The sequence below is a fragment of the Lepidochelys kempii genome, chromosome 27 (genome assembly GCF_965140265.1).
Source record: "Lepidochelys kempii isolate rLepKem1 chromosome 27, rLepKem1.hap2, whole genome shotgun sequence".
NCBI lineage: Eukaryota > Metazoa > Chordata > Testudines > Cheloniidae > Lepidochelys > Lepidochelys kempii.
The window spans coordinates 12,292,428-12,305,992 of record NC_133282.1 but is presented as its reverse complement, the minus strand read 5'-3'; the positions used below and the strand labels follow the sequence as shown (position 1 = coordinate 12,305,992).

The 13,565-nt window shown below is 56.6% G+C and overlaps 1 protein-coding gene across 3 annotated transcripts in view; it reads left to right on the top strand.

Moving 5' to 3' along the window:
• ITGA3 (integrin subunit alpha 3) overlaps positions 1-10,125 on the top strand; it is a 44,134-nt gene extending 34,009 nt beyond the window's left edge. For 2 of the 3 annotated variants that reach the window (XM_073326356.1, XM_073326358.1), the window contains exons 17-25: positions 130-209; positions 918-995; positions 1,489-1,591; positions 1,669-1,845; positions 2,279-2,386; positions 2,954-3,067; positions 3,897-3,995; positions 4,376-4,501; positions 7,716-10,125. In XM_073326356.1, the coding sequence (XP_073182457.1) occupies positions 130-209; positions 918-995; positions 1,489-1,591; positions 1,669-1,845; positions 2,279-2,386; positions 2,954-3,067; positions 3,897-3,995; positions 4,376-4,501; positions 7,716-7,877 (1,047 nt within the window). In that variant the 3' untranslated portion in view covers positions 7,878-10,125. Of the gene's footprint in view, positions 1-129; positions 210-917; positions 996-1,488; positions 1,592-1,668; positions 1,846-2,278; positions 2,387-2,953; positions 3,068-3,896; positions 3,996-4,375; positions 4,502-6,235; positions 6,391-7,715 lie in introns of all 3 variants that reach the window. The other variant, XM_073326357.1, reaches the window with a different exon arrangement.
• The last annotated feature ends 3,440 nt before the right edge of the window (positions 10,126-13,565 follow it).

Sequence of the window (13,565 nt, the reverse complement as noted above, 5' to 3'; positions counted from 1 at the left end):
CTGAGCTTCCCCCACCCCAGGGGTCTGTGGCAGGGGGGTGGGGGGGCCCCCAGCCTGGTTGGTAAAGCCTGTGCCAGGCACGGCCCCATGGGGACTTGGCCTTGCAGCGCTCTGTCCCCTCTGGTGCAGGCAGAGCTGATCATCACCTTTGAAGCCATCGGCATCACCCTGGACACCCGCGAGGTCATGGCTCAGCTCCAGCTCTCCACGTGAGTCCCCTGGAAGGGCCCGGGGGCTGGGGGGTCCATCTGCAAGGGGGAGGGGTGCTGGATGAGTGAGTTAAACCAGCTTGGGAAGCAGCTCAGCTGGCAGGAGAGAAAACGGGAAGCAAGGCCAGGCCTTTCCATAGTGAACAATCCACTCCCCGCCACCACACACACACCCCTGCAGCACTTTGCCATCGATGCCCAGGGATTGCTTCGCCTGCTGCAGAAAGGCGGCCACCTCTGGGGCGGAACGGGGCAGTTAATTAACAGCGCGTAGCAACGTCACGCAACAGTCTCGGAAAGGAAAGGAAAGCGAATGCTGTAGCCAGCTGACACCGCAGGCCAGGTGGAATGCAACTCCCTGAGTTATGCCGGGACACCGGGGCGTCCAGAAGTGCCATGGGGCCCTTAATGAGCACAAGGAGTCAGAACCAACTCTGAAAAATCGCACCTACAGCGCCCCCTATCCTTGGGCTGGGGAATTGGAGTCCGTGCAGAGTGACCCCCTACTGAGCCACCCACACCGTTCCCTGCAGCGCAGCGCCCCTTAGCGCCGCTCTGGGGTCAGCATCGGCTCAGGGCTCGGAGAGCGCCCCCTACGGGCTCTGAGGCTGATGGGGTCTGGCTGAAGAACCTCGTGTGTGTCTGTAGCCAGAGCAGGGAGCGAGGTACGAACTGCCCCGTGATGTTATTTCTGCCCTGTCTCGGCAGGCTGAGTTACCAGGAGGATCTGCAGCCAGTGTGGGCCGAGCTGCAGGTGGACTACACCGTCCAGGCGTCTCTCACCCTGTGCGTATCTCTGGGGCTCGTGCCCCCCTCAGTTCAGCGGGTTCGTGGGTCCCCGAATTCCAGCCCCCGGGAGGCACCTCTGTCTCCAGTGAGAACTGGGTGCAGGGAGTGTGAATTGCGGGTGCTGGGCCCCACATCTCGCCCTGCTCAGAGGCTGGCGCCCCATAAGGAATCTGGGCAGGGGCTGGGGCTGCATGGAACTGAGAGGCCTAGCCCAGGAGTGTGTTTCCTCTACAGCCGTTGATGAAGAGACCCTGCGTACCCCCAGGCATTGCTCCCATCTACCCAGCCTGGGCTGCTCCTGGGTCTAGGCCCTCTATGCCCGGCTTGGGTCCCACTCAGGGCCCCCCAAGCCCAGCCTGCCACTTCCAGCTCTGAACCTAGTTCATGCAGACCCCAGCAAATCACCCCTTCCTACGCCCCACGTCCCCTCCCGCAGCAGCAGTCTCCCCTGCCCTGCCTTGCTGACCCCAGCTGCTCTCCTCCCTGGCAGGCTGTCCCCACCCCTCCAGACATCCTTCAGCGGGAAGGTGATGGGGGAGTCCGCCATGAAGAGCGAGCTGGATGTGGGGAGCCCGGTCAGCTTCAATTTCCAGGTACGGAGGCTCCCGATGGGGAAGCGTCGCCGGGGGAGAAGGCGGTGGCCACGTCCCAACTGGGCTTTGCATTGCAGGTGAGCACCAAGGGGGAGTCTCTGGGCTCGCTGGGCACCATCGTCCTGGGCTTCGAGTGGCCCTACGAAATCCACAACGGCAAGTGGCTGCTCTACCCCACGGAGATCCTCGTGAGCGGCAACGGGGACCAGCACTGCCAGCCACCAGGGGGCGTCATCAATCCCCTCAACCTCAGCGTGAGTCAGGCTCGGCGGCCCCTGCTCCCTGCCCACCGGCGCGCCCTCTCCCTCGCCTTTCGTGCCTCTTCTCTGGCTCGCCCTGCCCTGCCCCGCCTCTCCCCACCCTGCAGCTAAACTTCGCTGCACTGCATCGGCACCCACCGCCCCGCGGGGAGCAGTGCCATCCCAAAGCGCCGGTGGGCAGCAGCTGAAGGCATGGCCTGCCGCCAACACCTCCAGGGCAGAGCCTCCAGAGCGACCTCCTGCGGAGGGAGTCAGGCCAATGGTTCCTGTGTCCTCTGCCCCAGAGAGGTGGGACTCTGAGCCCTGGTGAGGGGTCGCCAACCCGTGCGCCCTCTGCCCTGCTTTGCGTCCTCGGGTGCGGGAGCGTGCTCAGCCCTCCATGAGGTGCAGACCCTGGCGGCGTGTAACCGACTCCCTTCCTTTCCAGCTCCTCTCCAGCTCTGCCCGGCAGAAGCGCGACCTGGAGACGGCGCTGCAGGCTGAGCCCCCCGTCATCCTCGCCACCTCCAAGAAAGCCAAGTCGGAAACATTGCTGGTGAGTGCTGGTCTCCTGGCAGCTTCAGCCCGGCCCCGGAGGAGAGCTGGGGTCCCTGGTAGTGTCTCACTATTCACACACCCAGCGCAATCCATAGCCTGTCCTTCACGGACCCCAACTCCAGAGACAATGACTGTGGGATAGACCCCAGCTCCGCCTGCTCCAGAAGCCCAAGAGCTCAGGGGGAATCTCCGCTAGCTGGTGGCAGTGTGAGATCTATGACACATGGTTGAGTAGTTCTGATTGTGCCCACTAGAGGGCAGTTGTCTCCCAGGGCAGTTGCCAGGGTTACAATGGTGTGGTGTCAAAGAGTGTCAGCTGATCAGGGCTGTAACTGATCGATATTCTGCACATGGTGTTGGGGCCTAACCATCCAGCACTGATTCATTTCAGAAGCTCCCCCACCCCGACTTCTCTTCACAAGCTCCTAGCCCAGCCTGGAATGGGCGTTGCTGTCTGGGCGAGCTGCTCTGACACAGAGACGCTTCCCCTTGGGAAGACCCTCCTATGTACATCCGCCTGGACCCGCCCACTAACCCGCCGGCCTTTTTTGTTTCCCGCCCCCAGAGCTGCTCTAAGGGATCGTCTCGCTGCATCTGGTTCCAGTGCCCCATCTGGGACTCCAGGCACACGACGACTGTCAGCGTCCGAGCGCGGGTGTGGAACAGCACCTTCATTGAGGTCAGCGCCAAACTGCCCAGGGTCCCCTACCGCTCTGGGAGGGTGGATTTTATCAATGGGGGGGGGGGAAAATCAGCGATGAGATATTTAAAATTCATGAAAGACGGATTCACACTAAGCACAATTAGTCGGCGGAACTCATGGCCACAAGATAAAATTGGAGCCAGAAACTTAGCAAAATTACCAGAGGCCTCAGCCATTTATATGGATAGCAGGAGTATCCCTATAAACACTAACAAACTCAGGTTTAAGCTAATCTTGCACTATCAGGATGAGAGCAGGGTTGCCCGGGCAGATTGCTCCACATCAGCCCGCTGCAGGGGTTTCTTGCACCTTCCCCAGAGGCAGCTGGTGCTGGCTGCTGTCAGAGATGGGGTACTGGGATGGATGGTTGGTCCGGCACTGCCGGGGTCCCTGTGGTGCCAAGCCCCTCTAGGCCGCTGGCTGGAATATGATGGAGGGAAGGCAGTGACCAGACACTGCATGCAATGAGTTGGGAGGTCTCAACTGGGTTCCTAGCGGCAATGGCCACCCCCCTATCCCGTACTCCAGCTGGCATCGCTCGTCCCCATTCCCAGCAATCTCTGCAGTGGGGCCGAGGGCAGAATGAGCCAGAGGGCCTAGCTTGCCTCTCGCCTGGAAGCTTGGCCAGGCAGTATTTGCTCCAAGGACGACGCTGGACCTGCAGGGCCATCGGGGTTCATCAGCACCAAGGTGGGGGAGAAGGATGGGGGGGAGGGTGTTAAAGTGGAGATACACTCCTGGCCCAGGTTACAAGCCGCCCCATTTCACGCTCCCCACCCTTGTCCCCCCACCCCGGCCTCCACAGGAGTTCAGTGACTTTGACCGTGTCAAGGTGGATGGGCTGGCGACGCTGTTCCTCAAGACAAACGTTCCCACCATCAACATGAAGAACCACACGGTGCGGGTGAGTGAGCCCGGATTGCTTCCTTCTCTGGGTGCAGGGCGTGTGTTTGCCTGCTCTTGCCTCCAGCGCCTCCTGCTGGAAGTGGCTGGAACTGGAGTAGCTGGGAGTCCCGTCCCCCCCCGCCCATAGCCAGTGCTTCTACACCATCCCCCGACAGCGCCTCCTGCTGGAAGTGGCTGGAACTGGAGTAGCTGGGAGTCCCCAGTCCCCATAGCCAGCTCTCCTGCACCACCCCCGACAGCGCCTCCTGCTGGGAGAGGCTGGGACGACAATAGCCAGGAGCTCCTCCCTCCCCCGCGCCCCCCCCGCCCCCCCCCAGCCAGGTGCACAGTTGTGCAGCTGCCGTCCCATCCTCTCTGTTCATTGTGTTTGGCTCCCAGTTCTTCGTGGACATCGACTCGGAGCTGGTCGAGGAGCAGCCGGTGGAGATCGAGCTGTGGCTGGTGCTGGTGGCGGTAGGGGCAGGGCTGCTGTTGCTGGGGCTGATCATCCTGCTGCTGTGGAAGGTGAGAGGGGCTGCTGTTCCCTTCGGAGCGCAGGGCGGGGGGTGAGGGATTCCTGCTCTCCGTCTAGGCTGATACAGGAGCCGCTGGGAGTGAGTGACACAGCTGTGGGAACAGCGCTGAGGCCTGGCATGCTCAAGACACCGGTGGACCATGAGCCCTGCAACCCGGTGACCGCGTCCGTAACGCATTCCGAGGCCCCCAGTTTCAGCAGCGTGAGGGCCCTATAGAAAGCTGCTTCTCGAGAGATTCTCAGCCTAGAGAGGTTCAGGCTAGGCTGGCGACCCCGCAGTTTTTCATCGTGAAGGGTCCCGGAGTCCTTTGCAGACGACACACAGAGATCTCTTCGCCCGCCGCTGAGATGCAGCCACCTCTGGGGTGGATCATGGCCGCTGTTTAGCAGCACACAACTAGGCTGTCAGACAAGATGCAGAAGAGCATCAGAAGGGGATTTAGGGAGACTGACTGTATTTACCCCAGGTGGAATGGGGTTAACGCCCCACTTATATGAAACATCGAGGAATGATTGGCAGTCGGGAGCCTCTGCTTTATGCCAGGGCATGAGAACAGTGCCCCCTATTGAATCACTAGCATCACTCCCTGCAGCAGCATCTGAGCTGTTCCTTGGAGCTCTCCGTTCCACCTCTGCTTAGCTTGACTGGGTTCTAGCAAATTGGGATAAACTGCCATTTTTGGGGGTGGGGCTGAGGAAGTTTTGGGCTTCTCTCAACCCCTGCTGTCTCTGGGGCTTGTCCAGCGTGCGTTCGGAGCAGAGAATGCCGTGAGCCTCCCCTGGGCCCGGTTGAGCTGTGTGAATACCCCCGTGGGATTGCACGTCTGGTGTTCCAGCTGTATTGTTTAAATACAGTTCAGCTTTGGAAAGCGAATTCTCCTCTCTCGGGGATCACGGCTGACGGCTTTGCAAGATAGCAGTCCTGATACTGGGCGGCATAGAGGAGCTGGAAACCCCAGAGATCACCCCAGCTTGGGGAATCCCCCAACACTGCTGCCCTGCGCTCTTCCCAGCACTAGAATATGCTAGGTACATGGTCCAGAGATGGTTGGGGTGTGGCCGCATTGCTCTGAGCTCCAGCTTTTCTCAGCTGCACGATGGTCCCTTGGGGTGTAAATTAGAGCAGTCCCATGGCCTGCTCTACCTTATCCCACCAGCCCCAGAATCCTGGAGGTTAAAAGGTGGTGTAAAGCCACCTTTGCCTCCACTCCCACCCCACTGGGCTGCTCCAAATTCTGGAGGGGGCCCTGGGGAAGACTACTCCTAACCCTGCAAGTGCCACCTGGGGATCTGAGAGTTAAGCTGTTTTTTTCCCCCCTTCAGTTGCACAGTAGGAACTTAATTGATGATGCATGATCCAGAATAGAATCCGGATTGCTGCTTCCACTCCACTAGGCTAGTGGGAGCGAACGGGTATTTCAGGCATCACGGGGGAGCAGATCAGGTGAGTCAGAAGGGGCCATCTCTCAGAGCAGAGTTCAGTTGAGCTTGTTCAATGGGAAGCCAAAATGACCCAGCTGATTAGGAAGTACGTCCATATCCCCAACTCGCCTCCCCGATCCAGCCCTGCTACGCAGGGTTCCCAGAGCCCTATATCAAGCGATACACGCAAGAGATCAGCCCGTCTGCCACTGAGAAGCAGCCACCTGTGGGCTGGAGCCTTTCCTCCCAAGGGATTCCCCGCCACCCATTGCCCCTGACCAGTGTCACCTGCTTCCTCGTAGTGCGGCTTCTTCCGGAGGGCGAGCACCCGGGCCATGTACGAGGCCAAGGGCCAGAAGGCGGAGATGAAGATCCAGCCGTCTGAAACGGAGCGGCTGACAGATGACTACTAGCTCGGGGCTGCCCCTTTGCCCTGAGAGCCCACTCCATCCTCTTGGTAATGAATGGGGGGCGGGGCAACACACAAAGGGGCGGGGCCTATGGGATATTGACTTCTCACTTCCTCCCTGTCTCTGTCATGCCTTCTCCTATTAACCCTTTCCCTGTCTGGGCTGCATCTCTCCGTTGAGGGGCCCACTGAGTTTCCACTGAGTCTCTGTGTGTGGTCTGGTCTGATACCCTCGCAGCCAGGGAACAAATCATCTGACTGCATTTTCGCTGGCACACCCCTAACCCTAATCCCCCTCTGCTTTTCCCTGGCTCCCCTCCACCTGCCGCTGGACTCTGCACAGGCTCCATGGGGGCTCAGAGTGTATGTGTGTGTCCGCTGTTCCACTCAGTTGGCTCTAACCCACGTTTGCGATTGTCTCGCTCTTTGCTAGCTCGGGATCTGCCCCGAGGGCCCTGCCGTATAAGCCCCGATGATGCAAAAGAGGAGTACCTGGGGAGGATACAGCACCAAACCTCGGGGTGGGGGTGAGGAGGGAGAGGGTGCTGCGCATTTGTGGCACCCCATGACCGTTTGCACGCGTTGCCCGGCTGGATTAAAAGGGCATCGCCACCCTCGTGCCTGACGCGTCACTATCCCTCACCTGTGTGATGGTGTGAGCTGAGCCTTGTGCGTGGGACAGCTGCACCAGTGGGCAGAGTCAGAAGAAACCCGAATCGAGAGAAGGGTAGAACAGTGGCCCAGGATGCTGCTGTGATGCTAGGGGGTGCTGATGCCGAATGAGGGAGTCGGGATCTTCCCACGAAGGACCAAACCGCCGCTGACTGCCCAGGGGATAGAACTGCAGATGGGAAGGAGAACCGGCAATTCCACGCACGCCGTCCAGCTGTGGCTGTCTGTCCAACTGTGCTGCCGTTTAACTAACGCTAATGTCTGTCTCCCCCTTTCCAGCATCACTGACCAAATGTTTCTCAGAGCAGCCTCTGGATTCTGTTGTCTCTCCTGCCGGGGAAAGAGTCAAAGTCTGTCTCTGTCTCTCTTTTCTCGTTTGCTCTTGTTCCTTTTGTTGTAGTTGTTTCTATTTTTCTGATCTTTATTTCTTTCTCTCTTTTCTTTGGTCTTTTTCTCCCTCTCATCTCTCTGATTTTGAGCTCATTTTTCTTTCTGATCTCACGTGCTGTCTCTGATTTCCTTCAGCTGTTTCTCTGATTTCTGTCCCTGATTTCTCGCTCCCTGACTGATTGATTTCTCTCTCCCACTCTGATTTCTGTCCCTGATTTCTCTTTCTGATTTCACTCTCCCGCTCTGATTTCTTTCTCTGGCCATTGAAGTTTGATGTTAACCTCCATCCCCTTCCTCTCCCCTCTGCCCAGTGTGACTTCTTCAAGCGGACCCGCTATTACCGGATCATGCCCAAGTACCACGCGGTGCGGATCCGCCAGGAGGAGCGCTACCGGCCTGCTGACGGCTTCCTGCCCCGGAAGCACAAGAAACACTGGGTAACAAATTGGCAGGAGTCGGAGAAGTACTACTGACCCCTCCCTCCCCCTCCCGCCACCCTGTCTGCTCGGCTTGCCCCATGACCACGTCGCTGCTATGTGTAACTAGCCCAGGGACCAGCCCCCTGTCAGCAAAGGACATGTTATTTATCCTAAGTTATACCGCATAGAACGGCAACCCCAAAGCTTTCTCGAGGGGCCTGGGAGCAGCCGTGCAACACGAGACCCGGCAGTGGGAACACGAGGGGCTTTTGTTTTGCACAAATGGATTATTTCACACATATAGACACACTCTTCTGCCTGGGCATAATTGCTGTGTGTTCGGTCTGGGCCCCAGCCCTCACCCTGCCCCCAACTCTCTCGCTCTCTGTCACGCTCGCGTGTACTGCAAAGTGCCTCCTTACGCACAGACAGCGTGTGGTCTCGCACAGCCCCTCGGCATCTCGGCCGTGCACTTGTGCACAGATGGTTGGGTCTTACCCGAAGCTCTTGGGTGCACAGAGCATTGCTTTGCCTGCCCTTTACACACACACACGGAGATGAGCTCTCATGCAATCAAGTCCCCGCACACACTTGGAAGCTTGCAGCCTTTTGGTGTGGGTTGTGACGAGACCCCAAGACGCCCACGAACCACCTGACACCCCCGCCGCTGTCCCATGCTTGCCCACAGATGACTAGTGCACAGAGCATGCTCCTCCTCCGGGATCCGTCTGCACGCACGGCCCCTCGTGCACAGACTCGCTTGCCCCGATTCGCTCGGCTGGCGGTGAATGCAGCACACGGACACTCGCCCTGACCCGTGCGGTCTCTGGTGCACGTTCATGGTCGCTGCTTCTCCCCGGGACCTGCCAACGCCCCCCGCTCAGCCGCCGGCAATGGCCCTGGCATTCTGCACCCAGACAGAAGAGGGGAAGCGGCTCCCCTACTCGGAACCCCCTGCTCCTGTAGGGGGATGAGCCAAGGCAACACCCTTCAGCCTCATCACGGCCCCCTCCTTGCGCCACACTGGATGTTTTGCCACTGAAGTTTCTTAGGTGACAGCTACTGGTACCTTTCCCGGCTTGTCCCCGGGCGTCCTTTGTCTGGGGCGGAGAGCAGCCGTTCGCCGATTGTTACTGGGGTACCACCCATGGAGAGCCGTGCTTTCGGTCTGGGAAGGGTGGATGTTGGGGTGGGGGGGGGGGGGGCAAGGCCAGGCTTTGTCATCCCCGCGGGATGGTCCCTCCCCATCGACTTGCAAGCAGCAGGTCTCGGCTCCCCTCCAAGGACGGGACAGGTAAGGGCTCTTTTCAGCTGAGGCTTGGCGGTGTAACCAGCCGGATGCAGGGGTCAAACACTGCCTGATCTTTATTGACTCCTCTGAAGGAACAGACTGTGGGCCCTATGCGCCCCAACTCTGATCCCAAGGCTGCAGGCTGGGATCTCGCTTTGAGCCTTAAACTGCAGGGGCTGATTTGAGGCTACTGCAGCCTTGATCCCTGTGTGGCGTTATGCCCCCCCCCACCCGTTAGCCCTGCTGGAGCCAATGCAACTAGAGAAAAGTCTGCTCTGCGTCCTGCTGAATCTGCCCTTGTCTAGGGAGGTGCTGCTAAGTCGGGGGAACCTCAGGGCTCTTTGTAGCTGCAGCACCAGCTTCCTCCCATTCATGGTCCCCACTTTCTGGTAGCTGGATCTGCTTAAGCCTAGAGCCCGTGGTCCCCTCTCCAGCTACTCCTAGGGAGTAGCACAGGACTTGACCCCAGGGGTCCTGCAACAGGAAAGGCCTGGCAGGGGATGTTTTCACAGGGTTACCGCTGATCCTGCCCCAGTCAGCACTCTGCCCCCACGTGGCCCCCTCAGCTTGCTGCAGGCATCCCCGGGCCTCCCTTTCCCATCCCAACCGTGCAGCTGAGTTTTCATGCTCCGTCGGCTGGAAGGATCCATGGGCATGAAACGTTCTGTTCCCAGCACTCCCTAGCCGCTGAGCACGTTCCGCTTGTGCGCTCTTGCTAGGGGGCGTTCTTGCAGGCATCACACAATGCTTTAATTAGGAGGTGTCACCCTGGTTTACAATAAAGGAACCTGCAAGAATGAGAGTTTCCTACGCTGACCACTCTCTGACACTCCCTCTGTGCCCTCGGCTGGGGATATTAAATTATTAAGCGTGTATTTGGGGTTTTTTTGCTGTTGATCACTGGAGTTTGTTTCTTTTATGGTACTGGAGGGCTGGAGTCACTGCGCCTTGATGTGAATATGCTTGAGCGGTTATGATGGTGTCAAATAAAAATTGCTCCTTGATTTGTAACATGCAGTTTCCTACAGTCCACCTTCCACCCCCCCACCCCCAGGCTTAAACCACAGATGCACACTCTGGGTATTCACCATACGTAGCACTTTTCAGCAGTAGATCTCAAAGTGTTTTACAAAGGTGGTCAGTTTCATTACCCCATTTTACAGAGAGGGAAGGTGAGTTGCTAGGAGCAGGGCTGGGACTAGAACCCACCACTCCTAGGTGCTTATTCATGGTGCTCCCCATTAGGCCATCCTGCCCATCCCTACCAAGCACCTTCTGGACTATAAATGGAGCTTCAGGTTGGGGGGTAGGGGGTCTCAGGCCACCAGGCCTGATACTTCTCTCGCTTCTGCCAGCACAAAGCCAGAGCAACGGTGTCTAATTTACAGCCTCTTTCGGAACTGGGTTCTAGGCCAGGGCCTACATGGTAACACTGGGCAGCAAAGGTGGGTTGTTGATTAGCCTGGGAACCAGGGTCCGTTAGCGGCCAGCTGCCTCCATAAGGAATCCTCCTTTGGATTCGTTACAGCCAAATTGTGGAAGACACTACACCAGCATCCTGGGGAACAGAACCTGGCCCGCTGGGTGCTGACATTAACCCATTTGCAAACTGCAACACCTAGAAAGGAAAGATGCATTTTTTTTAAGCATGGTGCAGTGGGGGCTGGGTTGCAGGAGGGGGGCAATCTAACTAATAATCTGTGTTTGCACAGCGCCTAGCACACAGGGGTCCTGGTCCAGGGCGGGGGCTGTTGGGGGCTGCCCCAATACCAATGATGATAATCTGAGTTTGACCTCGGGAGAATCTCGGCAGGAGCGATCATATTTTCTTTGGCCGCCAGATGTCGCTGCGGTAGTGAGATTTGGAAACCCCGCGGGGAGCTGCAGCTGTGGAAGGTTATTGCCCCAGTCAGGGCAGTGATGTTGTGGGGTGAGGCAGATTGGCCAAGAAGACATGAGAACGGCCATGCTGGGTCAGGCCCAGGGTCCAGCTAGCCCAGTGTCCTGTCTGCCAAAAGCGGCCGGCACCACATGCATCAGAGGGAACGAAGAGACCAGACAACCACCCAGTGATCCATCCCCTGTCGTCCATTCCCAGCTTCTGGCAAAGAGAGGCTAGAGATTCCCAGACCATGGGGTTGCATCCCTGACCATCTTGGCTGATAGCCAGGGGTGGACCTGTCTTTCAGTAACCTCTCTAGCTCTTTTTTGAATCTGGTTATAGTTTTGGCCTTCCTAACAGCACCTGGCAATGAGTTCCACAGGTTAACTGCGTTGTGCAAAGCAATGCTTCCTTGGGTTTGTTTAAAACCTGCTGCCTATTCATTTCTTTGGGTGACCCCTGGTTCTTGCATTATGTGAAGGAGCAAGTAATACTTTCTCCATGCCATTCATGATTTCATTCCTTCAGAACTCGCGGGTGAATACCATCTGGTCCTGGTGACTTATTACTGTTTAATGTATCAATTTATTCTAAAACCTTCTCTACTGACACCTCAATCTGGGACAGGTCCTCAGATTTGTCACCTAAAAAGAATGGCTCAGGTGCAGGAATTTCCCTCACATCTCCTGCAGTGAAGACCGATGCAAAGAACACATTTAGCTTCTCCGCAATGGCCTTGTCTTCCTTGAGTGCTTCTTAAGCACCTCGATCATCCAGTGGCCCCCCCTGATTGTTTGGAAGGCTTCCTGCTTCTGATGTATTGGTGGGGAAGGAGCGGTGTTAGGGGTCTTATTCCTTCACCCACTTACTTCCCTGGTCCTTCTCGCATGAACAGAGAGCAACAATACCCAAAGTCCAAAGGTGCAAACAATTTGATGTTTATTGAGGTGAACTTCCAGCAAGCATGATTCCAGTTTCCTTCCTTAGTGTCCCCCTTCCCAGCTCTGACACCACAGAGCCTTACACCTGTGTCCCTGTTCCCATTCCTGCCCTTAGCCAAACATGATTCCAATTTCCTTACCCCCTTTCCCATTTCCCCCTTTAGCCAAACATGATTCCAATTTCCCCACCCCCATTCCCTGTTCCCATTTCCCCTCCCCACACCCACACCCTCACTTCCTGATTGACTGCAGACTATATAGTAAAACCTGAGTTTGGCTTAGCTATACCTTATCATTTTCCTGAATCATTTTCCTGAAATTTAACTAACCAATCCTAACATATTGTAACATGACTATGTAACCAATTATATCCCACCACCTTAATTAGTTTACACCCAGCAAAATTAATTATACAGCAGACAGAAACAATCACAGAACCAGACAGAAATTATACAGACAAACAAAAGCAAAGTGGGAACTATAATGACAAAACAACACAGACGTGAGGATTTCACATCCCAGCTATTGATAAGTGAGTTCTTGCCAGACAGGATGCTATCAAACTAAGTTTCCTTTTACATCTTCTAGGCACTTCCCTTTCTCTGGAGGTGATAGGCACTATCAGGACAGGATTGTATCCTAACAGCCCAATAGCACCTTCTTTCAATGTGACTAGTTTGGGATGTGAGGAGGTGTCCGGTCGCTTCCCAGTTTATGGCTGCCTCTGTTGCTTAGCCAAGGGCCTTAGCCTAAGAACAGGGCCTCAGACTGTCACAGTAAGAGAAGGACCTTACACCGGCAGACAGTGATTTTGATTCTTTCTTTTATACCTCTATAACTAGCCAAGTGATAAGAATACACCTAAATTCCTTTGCAGACAGGCCTGAATATCTATATCCTAACAAGCGGTTTCTTGAGCTTGGTCTCTGGGCTCTGATGAGTAAGGTCCAGATCCTTAAAGAGATCTAGGTGTCTAACTCGAATTGATTTCAGTGGGAGTTAGGCATCTAAATACCTTCATGGTTGTGGGCCTGCTGGGTTGGAGGGAGAATGGGTGGGTCACGGAGCGCAGCCCCTGCTATCATAGGGGTTGATAAATCAGTCTCAAGTCTCAAACATTTACACTGTTGACCCCCCTGACCCCCGCTGTTGGGAGGCTGCTCCGGAGCTGCCCTCCTCTGGGGGTTAGAAACCTTTTCCTTTGCAGCATCAATTTACTCCTGGAGAGTTTATCCTCATTTGTTCTTGAGCCTACATTGTCCTTAAGCTTCATTGGGGCCACCTCATGTAGGTCCAGAGAGCTCTCGTCTCCTGGCTCAGCCTTCGCTGGGCTGGACAAGCCGAGTTCCTTTAACTTCATGCCGTGAGCTCAGCTCTGCCGTCTCCCCGATTGAGCTAGCAGCCCTGATTCAGACTGAATTCCTCTGTCTTGAACATGCAGGACCAGAATTGGTCGTGGTGGTCCGGGGCCTACCAGGGCCTTGCCCAAGGGCATTAGTGCTTTGAGGGGGTAGCGAGCAGGGAAGGGAGTTAAATTAGGTTGGGCTGGGCAGCAGGGCCCTGGCCAGGAAGGGGTTAAGGGAATGTGGGGGTCTAGGGTGGGCTGTAGGGCCCTGGCCAGGAAGGGG